Here is a 21,724-nt window from a genome sequence, read left to right as displayed (position 1 = left end):
CCTGAGATCTGAAGCATTAGAACACCATGCAGCATCCTCCAGCCCTTCTTCTAGCTCTTTCCCTTTCTCTCCTAGTACGTCCACATTTCTTGTGACTAATAAATTAGTGGAATGGGTATCAAGCCTATGACTTGTGGGATTTCACCTGTCCCCTGGAATCTGGGAAATGAAGCACCATATTATCATCAAAGAAAAGATATTCTCTGTTAGATCCATATAAAATGTGGACCAAGGGGCACCTGGGTGGCTCAGTGGGTTAAGCCTCTGCCTTCAGCTCGAGTCATAACCTCAGGGTCTTGGGATCGAACCCCGCATTGGGCTCTCTGCTCAGCGGGGAGTCTGCTCCCCACCACACCTGGCCTCCCTGCCTACTTGTGATCTCTGTCAAATAAATAAAATATTAAAAAAAAAAAAAGTGGACCAAGTCCTTAATCTCAGAAGTTGAAAAAAACCTGTATGCCCCTCCTCCTGAAGGCTCACTCTCCTTCTCCCTTCCTTGCCTCAGGCCGACCAACCCCTTTGATCTAGAGGGGAGGTGATCTCAGACACCCGGGTCCTCTCCCTTCTGTCCCCGCTTGCTTCTGTTTTGTGTAGATGAAAGTAAGACCAACATTCACAACATTAAGTTAGCTATTGATTTGCTTATATTTAGAATTCAGCCATTATTCTTCTGCAGAATCTATGTGCTCATATATAACTTTAAATTACAAATTAGGAGGCACCTGTGTGGCTCAGGTGGTTAAGCATCTGCCTTCAGCTCAGGTCATGATCCCAGGGTCCTGGGATCAAACCCCATGTAGGTCTCTCTGCTTAGCAGGGAGCCTCCTTCTCCCTCTCATTCTTTTCTCTGTGCTCTCTCTCAAACAATCTTTAAAAAAAATATTTAAAAAAATTAAATAATTTATGTGGAAAATAATCCCTATGAGCCATGCAGTCTGGGACAGGTTACTTAACCCACCTGTACTTTGATTTTGTCTCTAGTACAATATCCCAACACCGGTACCATCAGGTTACAGCGACCATTAAATGAGATAGATCTCTAACAGGCTTATTAGCACATAGGAAGCTCCACATAATAGTTTCAAAAGAGCAAAGGGAAGAGGGGCCCATGGGAGGGTGCTCGTGGTCTTCGGGTGGCTCACATGTGAGAAGGGGGAAGGTGGGCCGCCTGCAGGAACACCTCATCAACTCCCCCTGCAGGCTGGCGCCAGGGTTCCCTCTCCTTGGCACAGCCCCAAAACCTAACCACAGCGAGAGCTCCTTCCCACTGGTCCCTGGCCCCTCTCGTGCTTGGGGACATGGGCAGGGCCCGGGTGGACCTGGCTTCAGTGTGGCTTGATGTCCGCCTTGATTACCACTTGTCTGTTTGACCAAAACATAAAACTGCATCATCACATCAGAACTTGGGCTCTCTCTGCTGGCCAGCTGTGGCCTTGTCTGAAGGTGCCACAGAGAAACGAAAGCTCTGCAGGTCTCCTCCTGCTTCTCTGAGGGTCTCTGCCATCCAGTGACTTCCTTTAAACACCCTCTCCATGTTCTGCTTTTCCCAGGATAGGGAGCCAGAAAAATCCTCTAGGAACCACTGTGTGAACAGATAGCTGTTTGGGGAACGCGGCCAGTCTGCCATGTCCTCAGCAGGGCACAACCAGACACCCTATAGACCGCCTGTTCATTGATGATTACATTAGATGCTGCGTTTCCCAGGGACAGATCTGCTCAGCCACCGCCAGCTTATTCATAATTTATATACAATTAAAGGGCACGGTTCAAATGAACACAAGCATATGAGAAAAGTACAGATCAAACTGAACATTTGTCATTTCCCTAGTGACTTAACATACCCTTTGTACCTTGGGACCTCAAATTATATGAAGCGCAGGAGATGCTTCAACTCTTTTACTTAGTCTCATTGTTGGCTCTAATCCGCTTGCTCAGATTATTCGGACTTGTTTAAAATTAGTCCTTGCTTCTCCTTAATACATGAAAATAGAAAAAAGAGGGAAATTTCTTTTTAGTACCTATCGCATTCTAAGGATGAATGCAAATTGTGCTATGATTCTTAATGACCCACCATTAACGTAGTAGGAAACCCAGTGCATTAATGCAATGCCTCTTTTCACATCATTACTCCTAATGGAACTGTTACCAGGATAATAGCTTGACCTTTAGCTATAGATTCAGACAGCAAAATATATTCTGCTTACTCGATACCTCTATTCACACAGCATATTGAGCATTTTTGGATCAATACAATGACAATCTTTTGGCCTTGTTCTAAGGCCTCATCTGCACATGTAACAGAATAGGATTTTATCTTCAGGAGATAGATCCAAGTTAAAAGTCTTTTAAGTTTGAATGTGATCCACGAAATAGAATATCAGTAATACAGCCTGTGGAACTATTTGTTGGTGTAGGTACTTTCTGAGAAGCCTAATGCTATGCCTTCAAAGCTCTCAGACGCAGACCCAGAAGACAGAGATTTCCCTGGATTTTTATTGTGACTGGATGAATTTTAACTGAAAGGAGAAAAAAGAAATTGAAATTATTGCCTTTTTAGTGGGTGACAATATTTGAGCCCAAGATTAGCTTAGAAGGATTTGCTTAGAAGTCCCTCACAGAGTGGGAGAAAACATTCCAGAGCCTTCCCTTTGGTTCTCCTAAACTTGGTTATTGACATGCGTGGTTGCTAGGAGTCATTTTGATGTTGGCATAACCCACATTGACTTTGTAATTTGGAACCACTGTTTTCTAGTGTGTGTTAATTTGGACACAGGCTTTTCACAATCTAAGAAAAGAGGGGTTGCTATAGAAATTAATTTTAGAAATAATATCACAGAGAAGGAGATGTTTACCTGGTAAGATGATATATTCAGTCATTTTTGTGGTACACATTTTCACATAAATTAACAGTGTGCTACATACAATTATTTTCTTTTTGTTAAAATAGAACTTCGAGAACCTTTTGGCAGTTCTCTGATTAGCAAGTGTTACTGTGGGCATTTGGATGTAATTCAATCTTGTTTAACTATATTCCATGAACTAAAACTTCCTAATTAGTCTAAATTCATGAGCTATTGTATCTGTTGCCATTAGAAACAAAACTGGAAAATGTGTGTGTTCATCAAATATTTATTGACCTCTCGTTCAGTACAGGGCACTGTTGTCGGTGCTTTGAGGGAGACAAGATACATGAGGACCCTTGAAGTGGTCTCCAGTCTGGCACAGAAGATTCAAGGACACACCTACCCCTGGGGATAGCACAGCATCTGCCTCCCTCCCGAGTAGAGAGTAGAGACCACAGGGCTTGCTCATGCCCACAGGCTGTATACTAGATGGTCTGGTTGACATTCTCCCCCATCCTCAGCCCTGCTTTCTAATCGTCTCCCTTCCTCTGCTCGGCGGAGGCTGGAGTGGACCCTTTCCATCAAGGCTCTTACCACAGCTACACGCCTTCCTCTCCCTCTCAGGTCTTGCTGGCCGCTTGAGTGACTTCACGATCCTCTGAAAGATCCTGACCCCTAGCCACACCATGTCCAGACCCAGTCCCCTGTGACCACACCTCAGCATTCTCACCCAGAACCGCTCCCCCACAGATGTCATCTACTCCAGTGTGACACTCTCAATTGCCCTTACTCTATGACACCTCCTTGCTAACCCCACTGATTTCACTCCCTGATCCCCAGAGATTTTTTTCCAAGTGTCTGAGCCTTTTTCTGGCTTTGCTTCCTCCCCAGATTTGGGGAGGGGGCAGGGAAGTGAAGAAAACAGAGGTCATAGAGTCTCACTGGCATCTGCAAGGGCTTTCTGTCCCTGTCCTCCTGACAAAACCGTCCAGCAGAATCCTGACCTGGGCCAAAACTGCCATCCAGTGGCACCACTCCTAGCCCCGAGCTGCAAGCTGCCACAGGACTGTTGCCACCACAAGTGTGTAGGCTTCTCTTTGGCTCGTCATGCTCACGTCCTTGGTCTACCGCTGTCCTCTTCCTCTTCTTCTCAGAGGCAATGCCAGACATTCCTCACACTCTCCCTACCCTTTGCCACTGAGTCACTGAGGTCTCAGGAGTGACTGCTCCAACCTAGACCACTTCTAGATCCACCCCAGCTCCCACTCTCTCTGGGCTCAGATGGGGAGTCTTCCTCCTCTTCAAGGGCAGCTCCTCCCCCCAACCCGTTCCGGATCCCACCGCCTCAGTTCTTCTGGCGTGGTTCCTTTGACTGTCTCCTTCCTTCCCCTGGATCCTGCCTTCTCCAGAATGGAAACCATGCTCACGTCTCTCCTGCCTACAGCCCTCCCCCAACCCCGCCCCTCTTCTTCTTCCCCCACTGACCTGGTATTTCTGGAATGTCATCTGTGGCCGCCCCACCTCTCCTTTGAGGGGCTCCAGTGACACCTAGCAAAGCGCTGTGCCTGACCCTCTCTTCTGCACTTCAGACTGTTGTCCCTTGTCTTCCTTAGCACCCCTTACTTGTCTTTACAGACCGCACTTCCCGGCTTTCTGGATTTCGCCAGTCCTGTGCCTTCATCTCCTTCCGTCTGGGGTTTTCTCTGGCTCTGGGCTTGGCACCATGCTCTCTTCACTCCATATGCTCTCCTGGCCAACATTTTTTTCTCATTGCTGTAACTACCACCTACAGATATGTGCCCCTTGGGTCCGTATCTTCTGCCTGGACCCCTTCCCTCAGCCTCAGGCTTCCGTGCCAACTAGCGGCTAACCATCGCAGACACCCCAAGTCAGCACGACCCAAACCAAACCCAGCACAGCGTGCCTTTCCCCTCAAACATGCCGTTTCTCCCATATCTACCAGGTCCAGTCACCCCCGCCACCTGCTCCCTAATGTTTGAATGGGTCTGGTCCCCACTGTTGATTCTGTATTAAGTATTAGCTTTTTAACGTCATTTCCCTAATGTAGTGACATAAAGTGTGTTCTGTGATTCTTTGGTTTATGTATCGGCTGCCAAGTCTCCTGGGCACACTCTGTCCATTTATCTACAGAGACTTTTGAAGTAGTTCTTTTATTTGAATGAACTTTTTTTTTGGTGGTGGATATGGAACCTCTTCAGTCGTATTTAGCACAATCAGCTTTTTTAAAACTGGTGAAATGTTTCTTTTTTGTTCAGTACAAGTTTTACAGTTGTAGAGAGTGGAATCTATCAACATTTCCCCTTGCCCTTTCTTTTTAAAACATTAAAACTGCCAGTATTTTAAATACCACCAAAGCCAGGGAGCTGACACATACGAGGTCTTGTTCTTGCACAGATGAGGGTATGACAGTGCCCAGGGGCAGAGGGAAGCGGGACTGTCTACCGAGAGGGCCACTGTCCCGCCTCCCCTGTGTCCCATCGCGGCTCCCTCCATAGCTCCCCATACACTATTCTCCCAGGTGCAAGCACCACACACCAGAAGCTGACTCCTAGTACTGCCCAGACTCTAAGACACACCAGAAGCTGACTCCTAGTACTGCCCAGACTCTAAGACACACCAGAAGCTGACTCCTAGTACTGCCCAGACTCTAAGACACACCAGAAGCTGACTCCTAGTACTGCTCAGACTCTAAGACACACCAGAAGCTGACTCCTAGTACTGCCCAGACTCTAAGACACACCTGCATAATTGTTCGAGTGTTGACTGAGTTAGAGGGAAACACTGTGAGAATGCCATCTTTTTGTATCATCTGGCATTCAATTTTGTATGATCTTGCCCGAGATTCAATTTACCAACAGTACTAATCCATTGGCTGAATTCTGTCATGGCGCCAGCGGACCCAGAGGAAGCTTTTTCTTCTCTGCCCATAAGAGACATGTACATGCATGTGGAACAAATAGAAAGAGAGATTCCATTAGATCTACTCATGTTCTATGGCCAGCTACATCCTGAGGCACCATCCAGTGTATGTGAGGGGGCTCCTGCCAGCCTCCTTCTTTACCAAGGGAACGTAGTATAGACGTTGAAGATACCCACTTTTAGGAAAACACATTTTTTTTTTCTTTTTGGGATATATTCCTATTTCAGATCTGCGTGGTTTATTTATGAAAGTATTTAACAATATTTCATATTTTCTCTCAGTCTTCACAGAAAAATACTGTACGGCTAACCACGTGGATAAACTTCCTGGCCCGAGAGACTGGGTACAGATTCTGCAGGATCAAATCAAACTGGCCAGAAGAAGGTTAAAAAGAGGCTCAGGTATGAATCAGCTGCAGGAAAAGAATCATCACCATCAGCCCTTTCCTGAATTCTTAGATGCAGCAAAGTACAATTCCTCTGCTCTAGGGCGCTTTGCTGTCTTTTGTCTTTTGAAGGAAAAGCTCTGGAGAAGGTGCCGTGATTTTGCATTTTAAAGTCTTACTTGAGTGAGTTCTGAAATTTAGCTGAAGGTTAAATAGTAAAAATTACATCAGGCCATTTACTTTTACTAGTATGAATGAAGAAGATTACTCATCTTGTTCGTGGCTTTGTGTGTCTTACCTGTGAAGCAAGATCTCTCTTTTATGATCCACTTCTATTTGCTGTTGAGTTTTATTTGTTTGGATCTGCATGACTTTATTAAAAAGTACCAGTTGCTTGAGGTGTAAAAAAACAAAAACAAAAACAAAAAATAATCCTCCTACCAGAAACACCGCATGAAATAGACAAAGGGATTTTAAGTTGCATAGATATTTTTTCAAATCTGGCTTTGGCAGTCTGGAGATGATTTTACCCAGGAACGTGAATACCAATTGAAGTAGGACTACTTAGATTTGGTGATTTGAGGTCCCAAATGATAGTGGGCCGATTTACCAGTGAAGAATTCCTTTGAGATCAGTTTTCTGCCATCATGTAAGAATAATCATCTCTAGGAGGCCACAAACCTCTAGACGTTATTTTTTAAACAAACAAACAATTCCCATCAAACCTCAGGACGCCTGGCCCGCTAAGAGCCTCCGTGCTTCTCTAGCAGAGCGCGCAGGTGTGAGAGCCGAGCTCCAGATGCTGACCGCTGCACAGCTGTCTGGTACGGAAGCCCTGAGAACAGCAGCGCACACACGGGACCTGGGTCTCTGCATCACTTAGGTGCATTCGCAGCATACTGGGAACAGTGACCAGTCTCCAGTGGGGAGTCCCCCAGCTCAGCCTGGGAACACCCTCAATGCAGCAAGACATGGGCGGCAAGGGACCAAGTACGTCTTCAGGGTGAAAAACCTTACAGCTCTCTTCCATAAAGTAGTTATCAGGACTCTACAGTACTTAACTGTAGATAATTTTATTTTTAATTAAAACCTTCCCTTCCTCTTTTTTTTTCCCCCCATTTGCTTCCTTTTATGCGAACTGATGCTCTCCATAAACAGCAGTGGATGACTGGTATTTGTCCTTGGTAGAGATGTAGTGTCGCATCAGGCAGTAAGTTGTAGTGGAGTCCAGACCTGATGTTCAGGTCTCTCCTCTGCTCTTCACCAGCCCTGGACCCCGGGCAAGTCACTCCAGCTTCCCAGTCCTCAGTGTCTCAGTCATGAAGGGACGGAAAGATAAGCCTGCATCACGAGGTTCCAGACACACGTCATACGTAAATGTCTCCATAAACAAAACCAGTGTGCCTTCTGAAAATGTCTGCATTCGTGGGCAGCAGCACTGAGGAGGGGGTGTCCTAGGACAGGGGCCCAGGCAGCCCGCCCTGTCCGGCAGTCCTCTCTGCTCCTGTTGTCCCAGCCTAACTGCTACTAATGCCCTTTGTGCCTGCGCAGGTTTCCAGGCTTGGATAATGAATAAATGATACACTTGCCCTTCTCCCGGGTCTCTCCCTTTCCTCTGCCTTCTTTTTCTTAATCTAAAAATCACCGCAAATAAACTCAGCAGGGGAGCACTGGGAAGAACAGGTCTGACTTCCTAGCTCCCATCTGCCATTTCCAAATTCCTGGGACCTTCTCTGAGCCTGGGGCTCTCCGTTTATATAACGAGGCTAATACCTGCCTCAGGGCTGTTTTCAGAGTTAGAATCAGACCATGTAAGCATTGCCACTAATATAAAGCTGATGGGTAATGCTCAAAAAATGTTCAGGCCCCGATCCTCCTTCCCTTTGCCAACCCCAAACAAAGCAGAACTATTCCTTTATCCCTGCCATTTCTTAGACCCACCACCATCTCGTTCTCCTGGATGACGTTGGTCAGATTTCCTCCCAGAGGGTTTTCGTGGCCAGAGTCCGCTTCCCTGTGCCCGCTCACTTCAGAACCCATTGCCTTTTGCCCTCTGCCCCGCTCCCATACAGAAACTCCCGCTGCATTCGCGTGGGATGGTCACGTTCGCTCTCTGCTTACATTAACACTCCACTTGACCTGCTTGTTGATTTGACTCCATGGGGTCTGTTCCCCTGGGCTCTGGGGCCTCCCTGTCTTTGCTTGTCCTCCCTGTTCCCCCACACTGCCTTTGGTCTAGTTCAGGGCCGCTGCCTCCTTCTGGGCGCACCTCCATTCTTGGTGCTGTTGTTATTCTAAGGCCTCACCCAGGACTTGACCCGTCCCGCCGTGGATGGCTTACCGGTTTGCCGCTCCAGACTGGCCGTGCGCCGAGACCCTAAACTTCTCTCTCTGAGAATTAGGTACTTCCGCTAGCTTTTTGTCTTCCCCAAACACAATCCCTCATACGCCACCCCCTTCAGCACAACAGGCAGCGTCCCTGACAGCCAGCCCTACCCTCCTCACCCACTTCTGCCCCGGCCTCACCAGACACCTCCCTGTTGTGAACCTGCTGGGCTCTCCCTGGGAAATGGCACCTACTCTTGTCACAGATCTTAAAGGACACTTCCTCCCGGAGCCTTGATAAGTGGCCCGTGCTCTTTCTGCCACCAGAATAATGGCACTCCTGTCTCTTCCACTGACCACGAGATCCCCAGGAGCAGGGTCTGCACCTGAGTCGTGTTTCTATCCCAAGTGGGGGGCACAGCGTGGGTACACAAGAATATTTGGCAAATAAACCCACAAATCAGTCCGTGGAAAAGAAGACGCAATAGTCCACAACAAAAAGGTCTTACTGTTTAGCTCATCCTGGTCACGTAAGATCCTGGAAACTATTCTACTAGTTCCTTACTTGACATTCAAATACTTATTCCATGGCCCCCCAGAAGCCACAGGGTGACAACCTCACTGAGCTCGGTCCCTGGGGATGAGATCCCTAGGACTCCTGTGCCTGTGGCACGCACATGGTCGTCCTTGAGTGTCCCTTCCTTCCTCCTCCTCCAGCGCGTTCTCCCATTTCCTTCTCTGCACCCTACCTCCTTAGTCCTCTCCCGACTTCCGTTCTTCCTGCTTCCTCCCCCAAAGGTTCAGAGTCTTGATTCACAGTGGCCTGACCTCACTCAAGGTAGACACACTGAATAACAATTAGGAAGGTTAACTCCCCTAGGGTCACTCACTCCTTCTTATGCTAAAGGTCTTCTGCCTGCCTCAGCTTTGTTTGCCTCTCCAAGACCCTTTTATTACTTCAGCCTCCAGGAAAGTGTTGGGGGAAAGGGTCACAGTTGAATGACAGGTGTTCTCAAAGACACCTGCCCAGTAGACCACACAGCAAACTGAGCACTGATGTCATGCTGGCTGCTGTATCTCCTTAGTTTTATACCCCAAGCAACATTCCGCTTATTAACCTGAATAGTGTCTTTGCTAGTGAGTATTTCATTGGTTCTGTGTTGCCAAAATTCTACCTTGGCGATCTGGACTGTTTGCATATATAGGAACTTCGTTTACCTATTGAAGAAATAGTTGAAGCCCCAAAAACAGAGATGCTAAGGAGAATCGTCAGGCCTGAGAGAAATCTGAAATTTGCCATAGCGAAGAAACCTGAATTTAATAGTCTGTAAGCCTGAAAGAGAGGGAAAGGCCCAAAGTACCCAAGACCCGGCCACTTGACTACCTTCTGGTGCTTCCACACACTGGTCCCAGGAATGCCACCAACCTCTAGTCCGAGGGGGGTTAGCATATGCGTGCCCTTCTGTTCCTCAGCCTAGAATCCACAGAAGCTGCCTGGTCCCTGCCTGCTCCACAGAGGGTTGGGGGGAGGCAATGGGAAAATGGGAGAAATACTTGGAGCAACTTGGGAACTTGGGGAAAAAGAACTGTATGAATCCAGAGTACTGATACTGCTAATTCAGGAAAGACAGAGCCAACTCCAAGTAAGGAGGAAGGGGGCTTTGTGTTACAGAACACGTGCCTCTAGCTGAGGAGAAGGAATATAAGTCTCTGGGGGACCTGAAAAGTTTAAGTCTGAAGAGGAACCTCTGAAGGTAGAAGACATGAGAAGTAGGGAGGGTATTGAGTATACAGAGTGTATAGTGGAAAGCTATCTTTAGAGACACAGAAACAGCCTTTCTGGTGTTAAAAGGAAACCCACAGACTCAAAATGGAGTCTCTTGTGCCAGGCCGCATCACCAGACTGGGGTGTCGTCCCTAATCTGACTGCACTTTCAGTCTCCCGTGGGAATGTACTCGTAACTGGTCAGTCAGGGATTTGGGGGTCAGCTCCAATAAAGTAATCGGTCACATGGACCTTCCCCGTCTCCCCAAGCAAGATGAAGTAATCTACCTACTAAGACCCTTCTGTCCCCAAAGGAAGGTGACCTTACCCACAATAATCCTTTCTTCTGTTGATGACTTTCTCGTCCTGTCTTTTAAAACCTTCATGCTTTGCTGGAGCCCTTTGGAGCTCCTGTCTGTTTGCTGGTTAGGATGCTTCCCGATTCCTGAATCCCTTCATAGAGCCAACTGGGTCTCCACATTTACTCAGATGAATTGTATTTTTCAACTGGAAACAGCCCACATGACTAAAATAGGAAGTTTGGTTTAAATTTTGTTTCTTTGTTGTAAGGTAGTGTGAAAACATCTTCAACATATAGTTGGCAGGGTTTGTTTATTTGTTTGTTTAAAGAAAAAGGAAAATCCACTTGTAACCTGGATCTTGATATAAATTTATATTTGATTAAAAAATTTTTGTTTCCCTTGTGCTATATCTTCTATCCAGAAGCACATCCCCCCCACACCCCAGTGTCAGCTGCTGAGACTGATTAGGATGAGCTCTGGTCTCCATTCCCTTCCCTGCTTCCCCCCAGCAAACACACTTGCACATAGTGGGGACTTTCCTCCACGTTCCTGCTTCTGTTTCCCACAGACTGGCCAGTGAGCACATTTCTTAACCATCCTGGCATCTGTATTAGTAATTCACGAGGACACACACATTGCGCAGATGCACGCCTGTTTGTGCAGAATGGGGTCCAAAGTGTGGACTGCTCTCCTACCCTTCCCATCCTGCCGGAGCCTCTCTCAGGCTCAGACGGTGTCTGCCCCTTCCTTTGTCATCCCTGTATTGGCCTGAGGGCATCTTCACGTCTGACCACTGGGTTTAGAGGATCTGCCTAGTTGTTTGTGGTGGGCACCTTGGCATACCTCTGCCTTCTCGGCAGGTCCCTTCTGCATCTGAGAAGGGGGGTGAACCCAGGCTGGGCGAACCCAGCCCTGACCTACAGACCAGACTAGACCAAGGCACAGCACATCAGCGGTGACCTGCCAAATAGCTTTTCCCTTCTAGTTTCATCAAATATTGTTACACTTCATTCTTCTCAAGCGGCACCAAAGTGGGACCCTTGCCTGGATTTCCTGAGGTTGATAGCAACTGAGCGTCCTAGATCAATGTTGGTCCCGCCATGTTCTTTTGTCTTGATTATTCTCTGTCCAAATGATCATATGAACAGTGTCCCATAGATGTTCCACATTTTCAACCTTATTTACCATATTTGGTGCAGTTCCTGGGATTAGGCACAGACTCCTAACTGGGCGAGCTCATTGGCTTGTTGCTGAAGGAAGCCCACCCTGCCTCCAGGAAAGAGAAGTGCCCCACACAGATCTGAAAGGTGGTTCTGCAGGACCGAGTAGAAATTCATTGAGGGGGGCACCTGGGTGGCTCCGTGGGTTAAGCCTTTGCCTTCAACTCAGGTCATGGTCTCAGGGTCCTGGGATCGAGCCCCCATATCAGGCTCTCTGCTCATCAGGGAGCCTGCTTAGCCCTCTCTGCCTGCTTCTCTGCCTACTTGTGATTTCTTTCTCTGTCAAAGAAAGAAAGAAAGAAAGGAAAAAAAAAATTCATCGGGGGCTCTCCTCCCATGTAATAATTTCCTCTTGTAACTGGAATGATTCCTTTCTCAGTGTAGATTTTTAATCATTTTCATTAGGTTATTTCCTCTGAGCTTGCAACCACAGTTTTTTATTTGTGTTAGATCTAAGAGCAAAGCTGTCACTGCTATTAAATTTTTATTGAACTTGCTCAATCTTTTCTAAATTTCACAACTTGACTGTCACCTGAGAAGAAAGACTATGAGTTTGTTGGTACAGACAGATGTTATAATTAAATTTAAGGAACACAGCCGTGTTCTTCAGCCGTGTCACTTGGCCCTGTTCCTGTAGCCAGCAGACACTAATTTGCATACAATAATTTGTATATTTTTCAGATGTATACATTTTGTTTTTACAAGAGCACAGGACTGCCTAGGTCTGGTTTTTAAAAAGTAGGGATGGTTAAATCACAAAGGGTGGGGTTTTGTTATAACTAAAGAGAAAGTAATTATACTTGTAGAGAAAGTAACTAAAATATAAAATGAACTAGAAGTTGAAGATTTTCAAAATTAGCTCACAGTGATGCAGGCAGTATATGTCTGGACTGTTAACGGCAAAGAGATTAAGAGCCCAGGCATGAACCTGACTCACAGCCTTGGCCACTTACTAGCTACAGCCCTTTCATCTCTCTCTCTCTCTTTTTTTAAGTTTATTATTATCATCATCATTATTATTATTTTTAGCAATCTCTGTACCCAGCGGGGGCTCAAACCCATGACCCTGAGATCAAGAGCTACACACTCTTCTAACTGAGCCAGCCAGCTGCCCTGTATTACCTTAGTCTCTTAACCCCTAGTAGTTTCTGTTGTCAAAACAGGCATATTAACTGACCTCCCTTGTAGGATTTTCTAAGAGTTAAATGACGCGACGTATGTCAAGTGCTCAGTAAATGGTAAACATTTAATAAACGGTGGTGGCTCTTGTTGCTATTATTGGTATTATTATTGAAAATTTTTTAAAAATCCTAGGCAGTGAAAGGACTACCATGTAGTTCATCTCCCTAATCAAATTCACTCAGGCCAATTAGAAGAAAATGGTGTCTTCTCAATATAAAGATAATGTATGTTCATCATTTCATAAATATTTACAACGGTTTTAAAAACCCAAAGAACAACATTTTAAATGCCTATAAGCCTCTCCTCCAGAAGGAGACACTGTTAACATTTTAGTATATCCTGTATTTTGTCTATAAGCTTATTTAAAGATTTTTAATCCTCTCATTTATCCTCACACTTCAATAGAAAGTTCTATGTTACTAAATAGTCCCCTACGGCACCATTTTAGAGGAGAAGACCAGAAACTCTTCTCCAGCCCAGCCTGGCCTTGACTGCTGTGTCCTCTCGGTGTTTTCCCTGTGGTGGATTCAGCCGGTCGGCACACAATGGGTCTTTCACTGAGGCCAGTCAGGGTGTAGCAATCTGAGGACAAGGTGTGAGAGCATGAACTGGAGGGGAATGTTCCCGGCCATATCTGCCCCCCTGATTGGGTTTAAAGCCACAGCAATAAAAACAGGAGCACAGTATTACTTTTGCTGCCCCCCCCCCCCGCCACTCAACATTCCAACGCGATGGCAAATGGTAGCCCCCACATGACTGGCCTCACACGCCCCTGTGAGAGGGAACCAGCCCAGGGATGCAGGGAGCAAATGACCCTGACGAAACGTCTTGACCTGGACCCAGCAGGTCCCGGAGCCCAAGCACCCCATCAGTTATCGCGAGACATGGGAGCACTCTCTTTTTTGTACTTAGTGGAAGGTTCTCTGTGACTGAAGGAGATACCTTTGGAAAACTCTTAAGAAGATTAAAACATATCAGGCATGAGCAAAGGTTTGCATTTTAAAACACAGGCGTGACGAATCTTTTGAAGAGACACTTATTCCTTCTGATTGTCTTTATGACTGAATTGATGCCAATTTTAGACAGGCCGCTCTGGGATCAGAGTTTCTAGTCATCTCCAAAGAAAGGCTCGTTTCCAGGATTTCCTAAGCCTCCCCCACCGGGATGGTTCTGGGGATGACATGGGAAAATTCTACCACAGGGATTCACTGACTTCTATCCTTCCATGATCATATTTAAACAATTCCCCCCAGATACTGGGTGGATATTTAAGCCTTGGCAAACAAGGGAAAATGAACTGAAATCATCAGTGATTGACAGAATAAGGTTCATAAGATACCAGAAAGAAATTCAATGCAGAAGAAAAGACGTTATATCATTATCTTAAAAAAAATACTTTACTTAACTACTGGTACTAAAATATGTAATGTGAACCAACTGAAGCTGAAAGAGGGGGTGAGAAAGTTGAAAATATTATGCATTATCGGAGTTTTTAAATTGTATTACTGCATTCAGGAAAATGAATGTGCTCCCTGAACCTAATGAGATTTGTGTTTTATGTTTGTAACCAGCAGAGGTAGCTGACGGTGATGAAAGACTGGACAGCATTTCCCTACCACCAACAGGTAAAACACATTTACATTTTCACCACCCGCTGGAAAATGCAGCACACGAAAATATTTGCATTGAAAATGTTTGTAACGTCACAGACGCAGATGCTTGAGGCAACGGCTTCTGGCCCAGACCCTAGTAATCAGAGGTTCTCAGTGCCCTGTGTTCAGAGATATTTTTACCCTGAGTCTGAAAAGCTCCCGTTTTTCTCACACTGTCTCACATTCTCGAGAGCCTCAGAACAGCAAGTCCTAAGAACTTAGTGTCATAACATCGTGCTTCCCCAAACCTGTGGGCATTAAGAGGACTTTTACATGAAACGATATTGCTTTCTAGAACAAGGATCACCAGTTTTATGATAAAATTCGTGTCCACTCTGTCCTCGTCCACCTCCCCCAAAAGGGGTTTTGAGAGGCAGTAGTGGCTCATCATGAAACAGGCACTCAGCGAATAGTGCGAGTGTATGAACAGGCCAGTCCCTCCAGCCCGGCTGCCAATTCCTGGTCCTAGAAGCAGATCAGCCTGATACAACATTCCAGGCAGCATTTGCTGCAGCGGGAAGCCACAGACATCATTCTGACTTCATAGTATTTGACTCCAACCCCGGCCTCTTGCCTCTGTTTGCCCTTGCCTGAGAGCCCGAGGGATGGGCCCTGATGCCTGAGCCACGTGACTGCTTACTCCCTGACTCTTTATTGACCTCCCTGCAAAGTCAACCTGACCATTTTCTGCCCATAAAACCCAGACACCCCAAAAAGCCCAACTCCAGATATAGGGTGGTAAGTTTTAAGTAAAATCTAGCAAATATAAGTGGAGGAGCTAGTCTTCGTAGGAGCCCTGCTGGGTCGTGTGCTCCCTGGGAGCACCTGTCCTGAGGAGGCAAGGTGAGCAGAGCTCCCAGCTGCGGGACAGACCCAGGTCAGGGCCGGGAGAAAGCCGGGCCGTGTAAATGTCGTCCCGCTCGCTCGGTTACTCCGTGGCTAAGGGACAGATGGATGGGCACATAAATGAACTGCGGCCCCTCGTGCAAAAAAGCTCTGCTTACATCAAGCCCTTACCGCGTGCAGCCGTCATACGAAAGGGAATCTAAGACTGCTTGTTTGGCTACGTTTCCACATTTATGAATTAAGATAACTGAAATGCATGATCTCTACTGTTCCTTCCCACCGTGTCCTTGTCCATCAGCACAGCTCGTATGAGCCTTGTTCTGATCACACCCAGCCCTTGCTCCCAGTAGACACAGGAAGTATCACCGCCAGGCATGAAACCGTGCACTTCAGGAGGCGGTCGGAGGAATCCCCGCTGTCCCAGTTGTGCTGTCCCGGTTGTGCCAGTCCAGCCTTCCTCCCCCGCTCCCCCAGCCCCTTCCCTCCCAGAGCCCACAGTGCTGCCCTTCCCCATGATCTTCCTGACACTGTGGGCGGGCTTTGTGATTATTAGCAGTACTGCTATTATTATTTGAAAGCCATTCCCCTTGAAATAATTCCTTTGCATTTTCCTGTCTGAAGATGGAGGCAGAGAGATGTTTCAGATGAGGAAATTGAACCCGGGATGGTAGAAACACCTCACGGAACTGAAAAGAATTTCAAGGAATCTGAGAAAGAAGGAGCGTTAGAGATCATCTAGTCCCCTCCCTTCTTTTTATCCAGTCCTTTTATTTTACAGGTAAAAAAGCCTGAGGCCCAGAAACACTAAATGACTCTGTCAAGGTCTCCCAGCTGGTTGGTGGCCCGGCCGGACCCCGGCCTCTCGACTTCCAGCCCTTACACCGCGTAGCTTTCTTATACCTAAGCCAAAGCCAGCTTTTCTCTGCATGTTTCCTAAAGATCTTAAGAGTCACTGGATGTGCTAATCCCTTTAGGATTCCATTCCACTGTCTGTCTTCACAGTTAGAATGTCTGTTGTAAGCCTACCGGAAGTCCTCTGCTGTGTAAACTCACTGGAGTTCTTTCTCGAACCTTGCCCAAGGTGGGGAGGTCCTGACGGACACAGGACTAGGCCAGGTCTTTCACGAGTCTATTGACGTTCGCTACAGGTTACTGAGCAGCATGATAAATAATACCGGTGATCAATTTAGAAAAGGGGAAACGAAGTCACGGATTGGTGCTCAAATGTCACAGTATTGGAAACAGATCATTTTGGTTAGACTAGTGTGTCTCGATCGCCTCAGCCCTGTTAGGTTCTGGGAACAAATGCCGGCCCTCAGGGAAGCCTGGTCCCATGTGAGGCAAGCAGGGGGGCGGGGTGGGCAGTGTGCTCTGAGAACCCCAAGAAACCACCCAGGACTGGGGAACACGCTGTGTTGGGGAGACAAAAAAACTACAGAGAAAGTAAAATCAAAATAGTGCTTTCTAAAATTGAGCAAGAAGGCTTCTTAATTTGAAAGAGGAGAGAGCAGAGCTCACCTGGGCCTAGCAATTTTTGTCAAAAATGGGCCATCTTTTACATACTTCTAAACACTTAACAGAAGTAAAGGAAGAAAATTTAAATTAGTTTTACCACTCAGAGACAGCCATTAATGGGTATTTTCCCCCACAGACTTTTTTATTTACGCATCGGACACCCAACTACATAAAATTTTTGTTTCCTGAGAGTTTTTCTCCCCTTTTTTTTTTTAACCTAACAAACATTATCCACTTTTCACAAATCTTCGTACACATTATTTTAATAGCTGCATCATGTTCTCTCTTACAGGTAAACCCTATTTTATTTAGCCCTATTCTTATCCCGGACACTATGTGGACATGCTCTAATAGTGACACAGTGTCATGGACTTTCCTGTAAAAATAATCAGTACAAATCTCCAGGGGCTAAAATTGCTCGCAACTAAAGCCTTGGCTGAAAAATCAGTGATTTAAATGTGAAGCCGATACTTCACCAGTGAGGTTCTCCAGCTGCCCAGCCTCCTTGTCTCTTGCCCAGTCATAGAGAAGTGTGCGACTCCCCTTTAGAGGAGCGGTCCCCCTTCATTGTCTTGTCTCTGTTGTAGGTCATATATTTGACACCAGGAGAGAAAACACGGAAGACACAGAGCCAGATTTCACTGCCTAGACTTTCATTTTAGTGACACTGTTCATTAGCACACGTAACTGTTCTGTTGAATTCCTTCAAAGATCCACGTAGCATTTCAGGTTCCTGCAAAGTGTGGGCGTTCTGTGAAGTTTTCCCGTCCTATCTGAATAGTTGTCATATACTTTGTCGTGTGTGATAATCAAGCCTCCAATTTGGTGTTAAGATTTTTGGAAATCATTTTGAGAGTTAACTCATTCCTTTTCAAAAGTCTGGCGTCAGACCGGTGAGTTCATTGTTCATTAAAAAGCAGCAGTTCTCTCTCGTTTTTTCTTTTTTTCATAAGCTCAATGTGAATATATAGAGTTTTGAAGCGTATTTATTTTAATGTGTACTGCTTAGATACAGAATAAAGGAAAACAGCTCTTTCCAGCCCTGGGGAGCAGTCGGGAAGGCCAACATTAATTAGGCCTTCAGTGGCTTCGAAGATGAAAAAGTTGTTTTGGGGGACAGGAGAGCTCTGACCTAGTAGATGAAATCATTTGTGACATTATTTCCTCCAAAGATAGCCACTTACTCAGTAAGTAAGTTGATCTAGGAACTCCCAAGGAAAGAAAGACATTTCACAAAGATTGTATCAACACAGTGACAAAATAAAAGGCGAGGAACTCAAAGTAACCAGTGACCCACATGATACCTGACAACTGTTTGCACAGAGGATTTTAAACTGCAGGGCCCAGGGTTTTGGACAACCAGCCACAAAGGGACTTAATATTATATACTTTATTTGGCTCTAAGGACGCTCGCCCTCTGCTTCGTAGAAAACCAACATATGAAAATAAGGGTTTACACTAAAGAGATATCTTGCCATGTGGGTTTTTGTTTTACAGAAATATTCACCTCCACATTCCCTTCTCCAAAAAGATGGTGAATTTAAAAATACTGTTTTACTTAGAAACATTGCACGTAGATCTCATTCACTGTATAATTAAATTACCATAAAGTCTTTGGCACTTGACCCAAAGGCCAAAAATCGGCCAGAAAGATATTGGGTCTGTAGCCGCGCCGAGCCAGAGGGGGAGAGAACGGCTGTCATTTCCCTAGCACTTGTTTTATGAGTCATAGAGCATTAGAGCTCCGAGTTCTTGTAGAGCTGCCCTGTCCAGGGGACATGTGCCGTAACACGCCAAGCCGCTCCCCCTGAGCTCGGGGGCGATGCGGAGTGCCACCAAAGACCAGCTCATCAGCCAAAGATGAGAGCTAGGAGGTGTCCCTGAAATGTGACAAAGCTGGTCACAGGCGTGGCTTGTGGAATCCACCTCCCTGCTAGAGAGCTCCATCTCTTATCCGTGCGTCCTTTGTCTTATTTCTGAAGTTACAAGAAAGGTTCAGAGAAACGGTTTCCGTCACGTTCTGTAGTTATTAGCCTTTTACATTTCTAGGCCAGTTAGGAATCCCTTCCCTGAAACTGGTCCCACTGGTCATCAAGTGGCCTGATGAAGTTCTGCATTCAGGGCTTTTGTTTTTCCACAACGTGTGTTTTAAAATTTGTCTTTTGCCCCTCAGCAGGAGATATTTCTCAAGGGAATTGAAAAGATTAATTAGTGACCTTTCAACTCTATTACAGTGAGATGAGTGTGTTGCTAATAAAGGTAGAAACATTTACCTTACCACTGTGGGATCTGTTAAATACGCGTCACAAACCTTCGAAAGCACTTCCTTCCAAGACTGGGTGACAGCTTGGATTTTTCAGTACTTGAGGGGGGGTACTGCTCAACTCACAAGTATGTGCAATGCATCCACAAATTGGAAATACATATCACAAAACTGCAACAGTAAAATCATATTTTGTACATTAAAATTGTATTTGTGTTTACTTACTGTGACTACTGTTCAGACTTTATTCAGAAATCCTTTTTATAGGCTTTCTTAGTAAAAAAAAAAAATTCCATTATCTATGGATGATGTCTCAATCTTCTGTATATATGTTTTATTAATATGTAAATATTTAGATTTTTAAAAATTACTATGTTCTTTAAAAAGAATTTCAACACAAGGCTAGTTGTGAAATGGTGAATAACATTGTGTTGTGATATCAATTCCCAAGATGCTCTTTATGTCCGTTCCAGAAGAATACAATAAATTACTTTAATTGAACATGCCTGTTTCGTGCCTGTGTGCCAGTCCTCCTGTGCTTATGAAGAGGAGTCGGGGCTAATCATTAATTAAAAGGTATTTATTAATACTCGGGTGATCCTACACAGAGGGTTACATCTCCTTAGGAAGCTAATTTTTAAAAATAAATAAATAAACTAGATTGCCACCAGAAAGACTGTCTTCAAACACAGAAAATCACAAGCTCTGCCTGGCAGTCCCCGTGAATGGCTGAAGCCGGTCCCCCTCGTACCACTGGAGCATTAAGTGCGGATAGGCTTGAAGCCTAATTTTAAATGAATTAGGTAGCTTTATAATCTTCACTTAAAAGGTTAAGCCCTGCTTCTATGGAAACAACACATCAGAAGGACAAATCAGTCTTCTTTAATGCAAAGTGGCTGGTCCAACATAATCGCTTTCTTCTCCTCTCTGAACACAGGAGGGCGCTGCCTCTCATGGCCCCCACCCCACCCCAATGCTCCCCAGCCTGGAGCCTACCCAGGCCGGTCTGTCCATTCTCTCCTGGCCTCTCTTCGGGGTCTGGTTTGGGGCCCCACTTGGGAGGGCCCTGAGCTCTTCTGCAGCTGCCACAGAAGAAAGCAGCTGGGTCGAAGGTGAGAAGGCAGCAGGGCAAGGTGCTTGCAAGAACAGGAACACCCAAACTCCAGCCGCCCGGAGGCTCTCACATCCCCATGCCTCCTAGAAGCTGGGAGCCTGACACCAGCCGGCCCCAACTGCCACGATGCAATGGCCCAAGGCCCTAGGATGCCCTCGCTCCCACACATTTGTCAGCCAACAGACAGCTCTAAAGGGCTCTCCAGGGCAGTGTGGGGGGCCCAGGTGCACCATGGGAGACGTCACCAGGAAGGGGACCATGTCCCATCCCCACAGACAGAAAGCTCACAGACTTCCTTTGTCGCCTCCCCTTCCACAGGCCTGGCCTCACAGCATGATTGGGAGCAGTCACTGGCTCATTCCCCAGAGGCACCTCGAGCCCAGCTCAGCCGTTCACTAAACACCCACTGTGGGCAAGTGCTGCATTGGCTCGGTCCAGCAGGGACACTTGGAAGCAAGGGACAGAGCAGTGACTGGGGAGGTCGGCCCCAGACCAAATAGGCTAGGCAGTGCAGACCATCCCAAGAAACTGGGAAGACACAGGGCAGGGGTGGGAGGTCGCGAGGGCCCCTGAGGCACCCTAAGAGCTCTTGATCAGATTCATAGAACGTATTGATCTGTCTGGCTGAAATATGGTACATTGACTGGGCACAGGCGAGCCTCAAGTAGGGAGTCCCCTTAAGAAGCTGCTGGAATAGCTAGTGTTAGATCGAGCTGTCATGAGGACACAGCCCTGAATGCCCAAGCAGGAGAGATCCAACAGGACTAGCTTGGGGTAGAAAGGGGAGTGCAGCTCTAGGGAGGGGCTCTGGTTGGGGAACCTCAGGGTCCTTTGTCCTCCTTAAGGTAGGGAACACCGAGAGGCGCCATTGGGAGAAGAATGACAGGTGCGTTAGGGTGTGGAGGTGACTCCATTCATTCATTCAACATGTGTGTGTTGAACACGTAGAATGTGCCTGGTGCTGTTCTAGAGGCCAGGAGAACAGTGAGCCAAAGTCCTTGCCAGGACCATCATTTACAAAGTGTGAGCCCTGAGGAAACACCAGGATATAAGGTACAGTATGCTCCTGAACCAGAGAAGGCACTTGAACTTGGAGCTCAGCCCCAAACTAGAGGCAATCAAGATTCGCAGCACCCTTCATGCAGCATGATTCGAGTCTCAACTACACATCAGCACAGAGCGAGTCCTAACCCGAGGCTCACAAGCAGCCTCCATCAGGTCACAGGCTCCGTCTGTCTTGTCACTTACCACTCTCTGACACTGCCTTGTTTAACAACATGATTGTTTATGGCCTGTTTTTCACTGGCATCTAAGCCTCATGAGGTCAGGGACCTTATCTGTAAGACCATGAAGGAAATGTTAGAAGCCCTG

General features: G+C 46.4%; 1 protein-coding gene across 13 annotated transcripts in view; it reads left to right on the top strand.

Annotated features, from left to right (window-relative positions):
- Nucleotides 1-19,740, top strand: part of BEND7 (BEN domain containing 7) — a 79,393-nt gene extending 59,653 nt beyond the window's left edge. For 3 of the 13 annotated variants that reach the window (XM_082739545.1, XM_082739541.1, XM_082739543.1), the window contains 3 exons: nt 6,066-6,185; nt 14,535-14,588; nt 17,564-19,740. In XM_082739545.1, the coding sequence (XP_082595671.1) occupies nt 6,066-6,185; nt 14,535-14,588; nt 17,564-17,625 (236 nt within the window). In that variant the 3' untranslated portion in view covers nt 17,626-19,740. Of the gene's footprint in view, nt 1-6,065; nt 6,186-14,534; nt 14,589-16,082 lie in introns of all 13 variants that reach the window. The other 10 variants (XM_082739553.1, XM_082739544.1, XM_082739551.1 and 7 more) reach the window with 9 other exon arrangements.
- Nucleotides 19,741-21,724: the final 1,984 nt, after the last annotated feature.

This window comes from Mustela nivalis, assembly GCF_964662115.1.
Source record: "Mustela nivalis genome assembly, chromosome: 7".
Lineage (NCBI taxonomy): Eukaryota > Metazoa > Chordata > Mammalia > Carnivora > Mustelidae > Mustela > Mustela nivalis.
The sequence above is the reverse complement of the archived record's forward strand: the minus strand, read 5'-3'. Positions and strand labels throughout refer to the sequence as shown.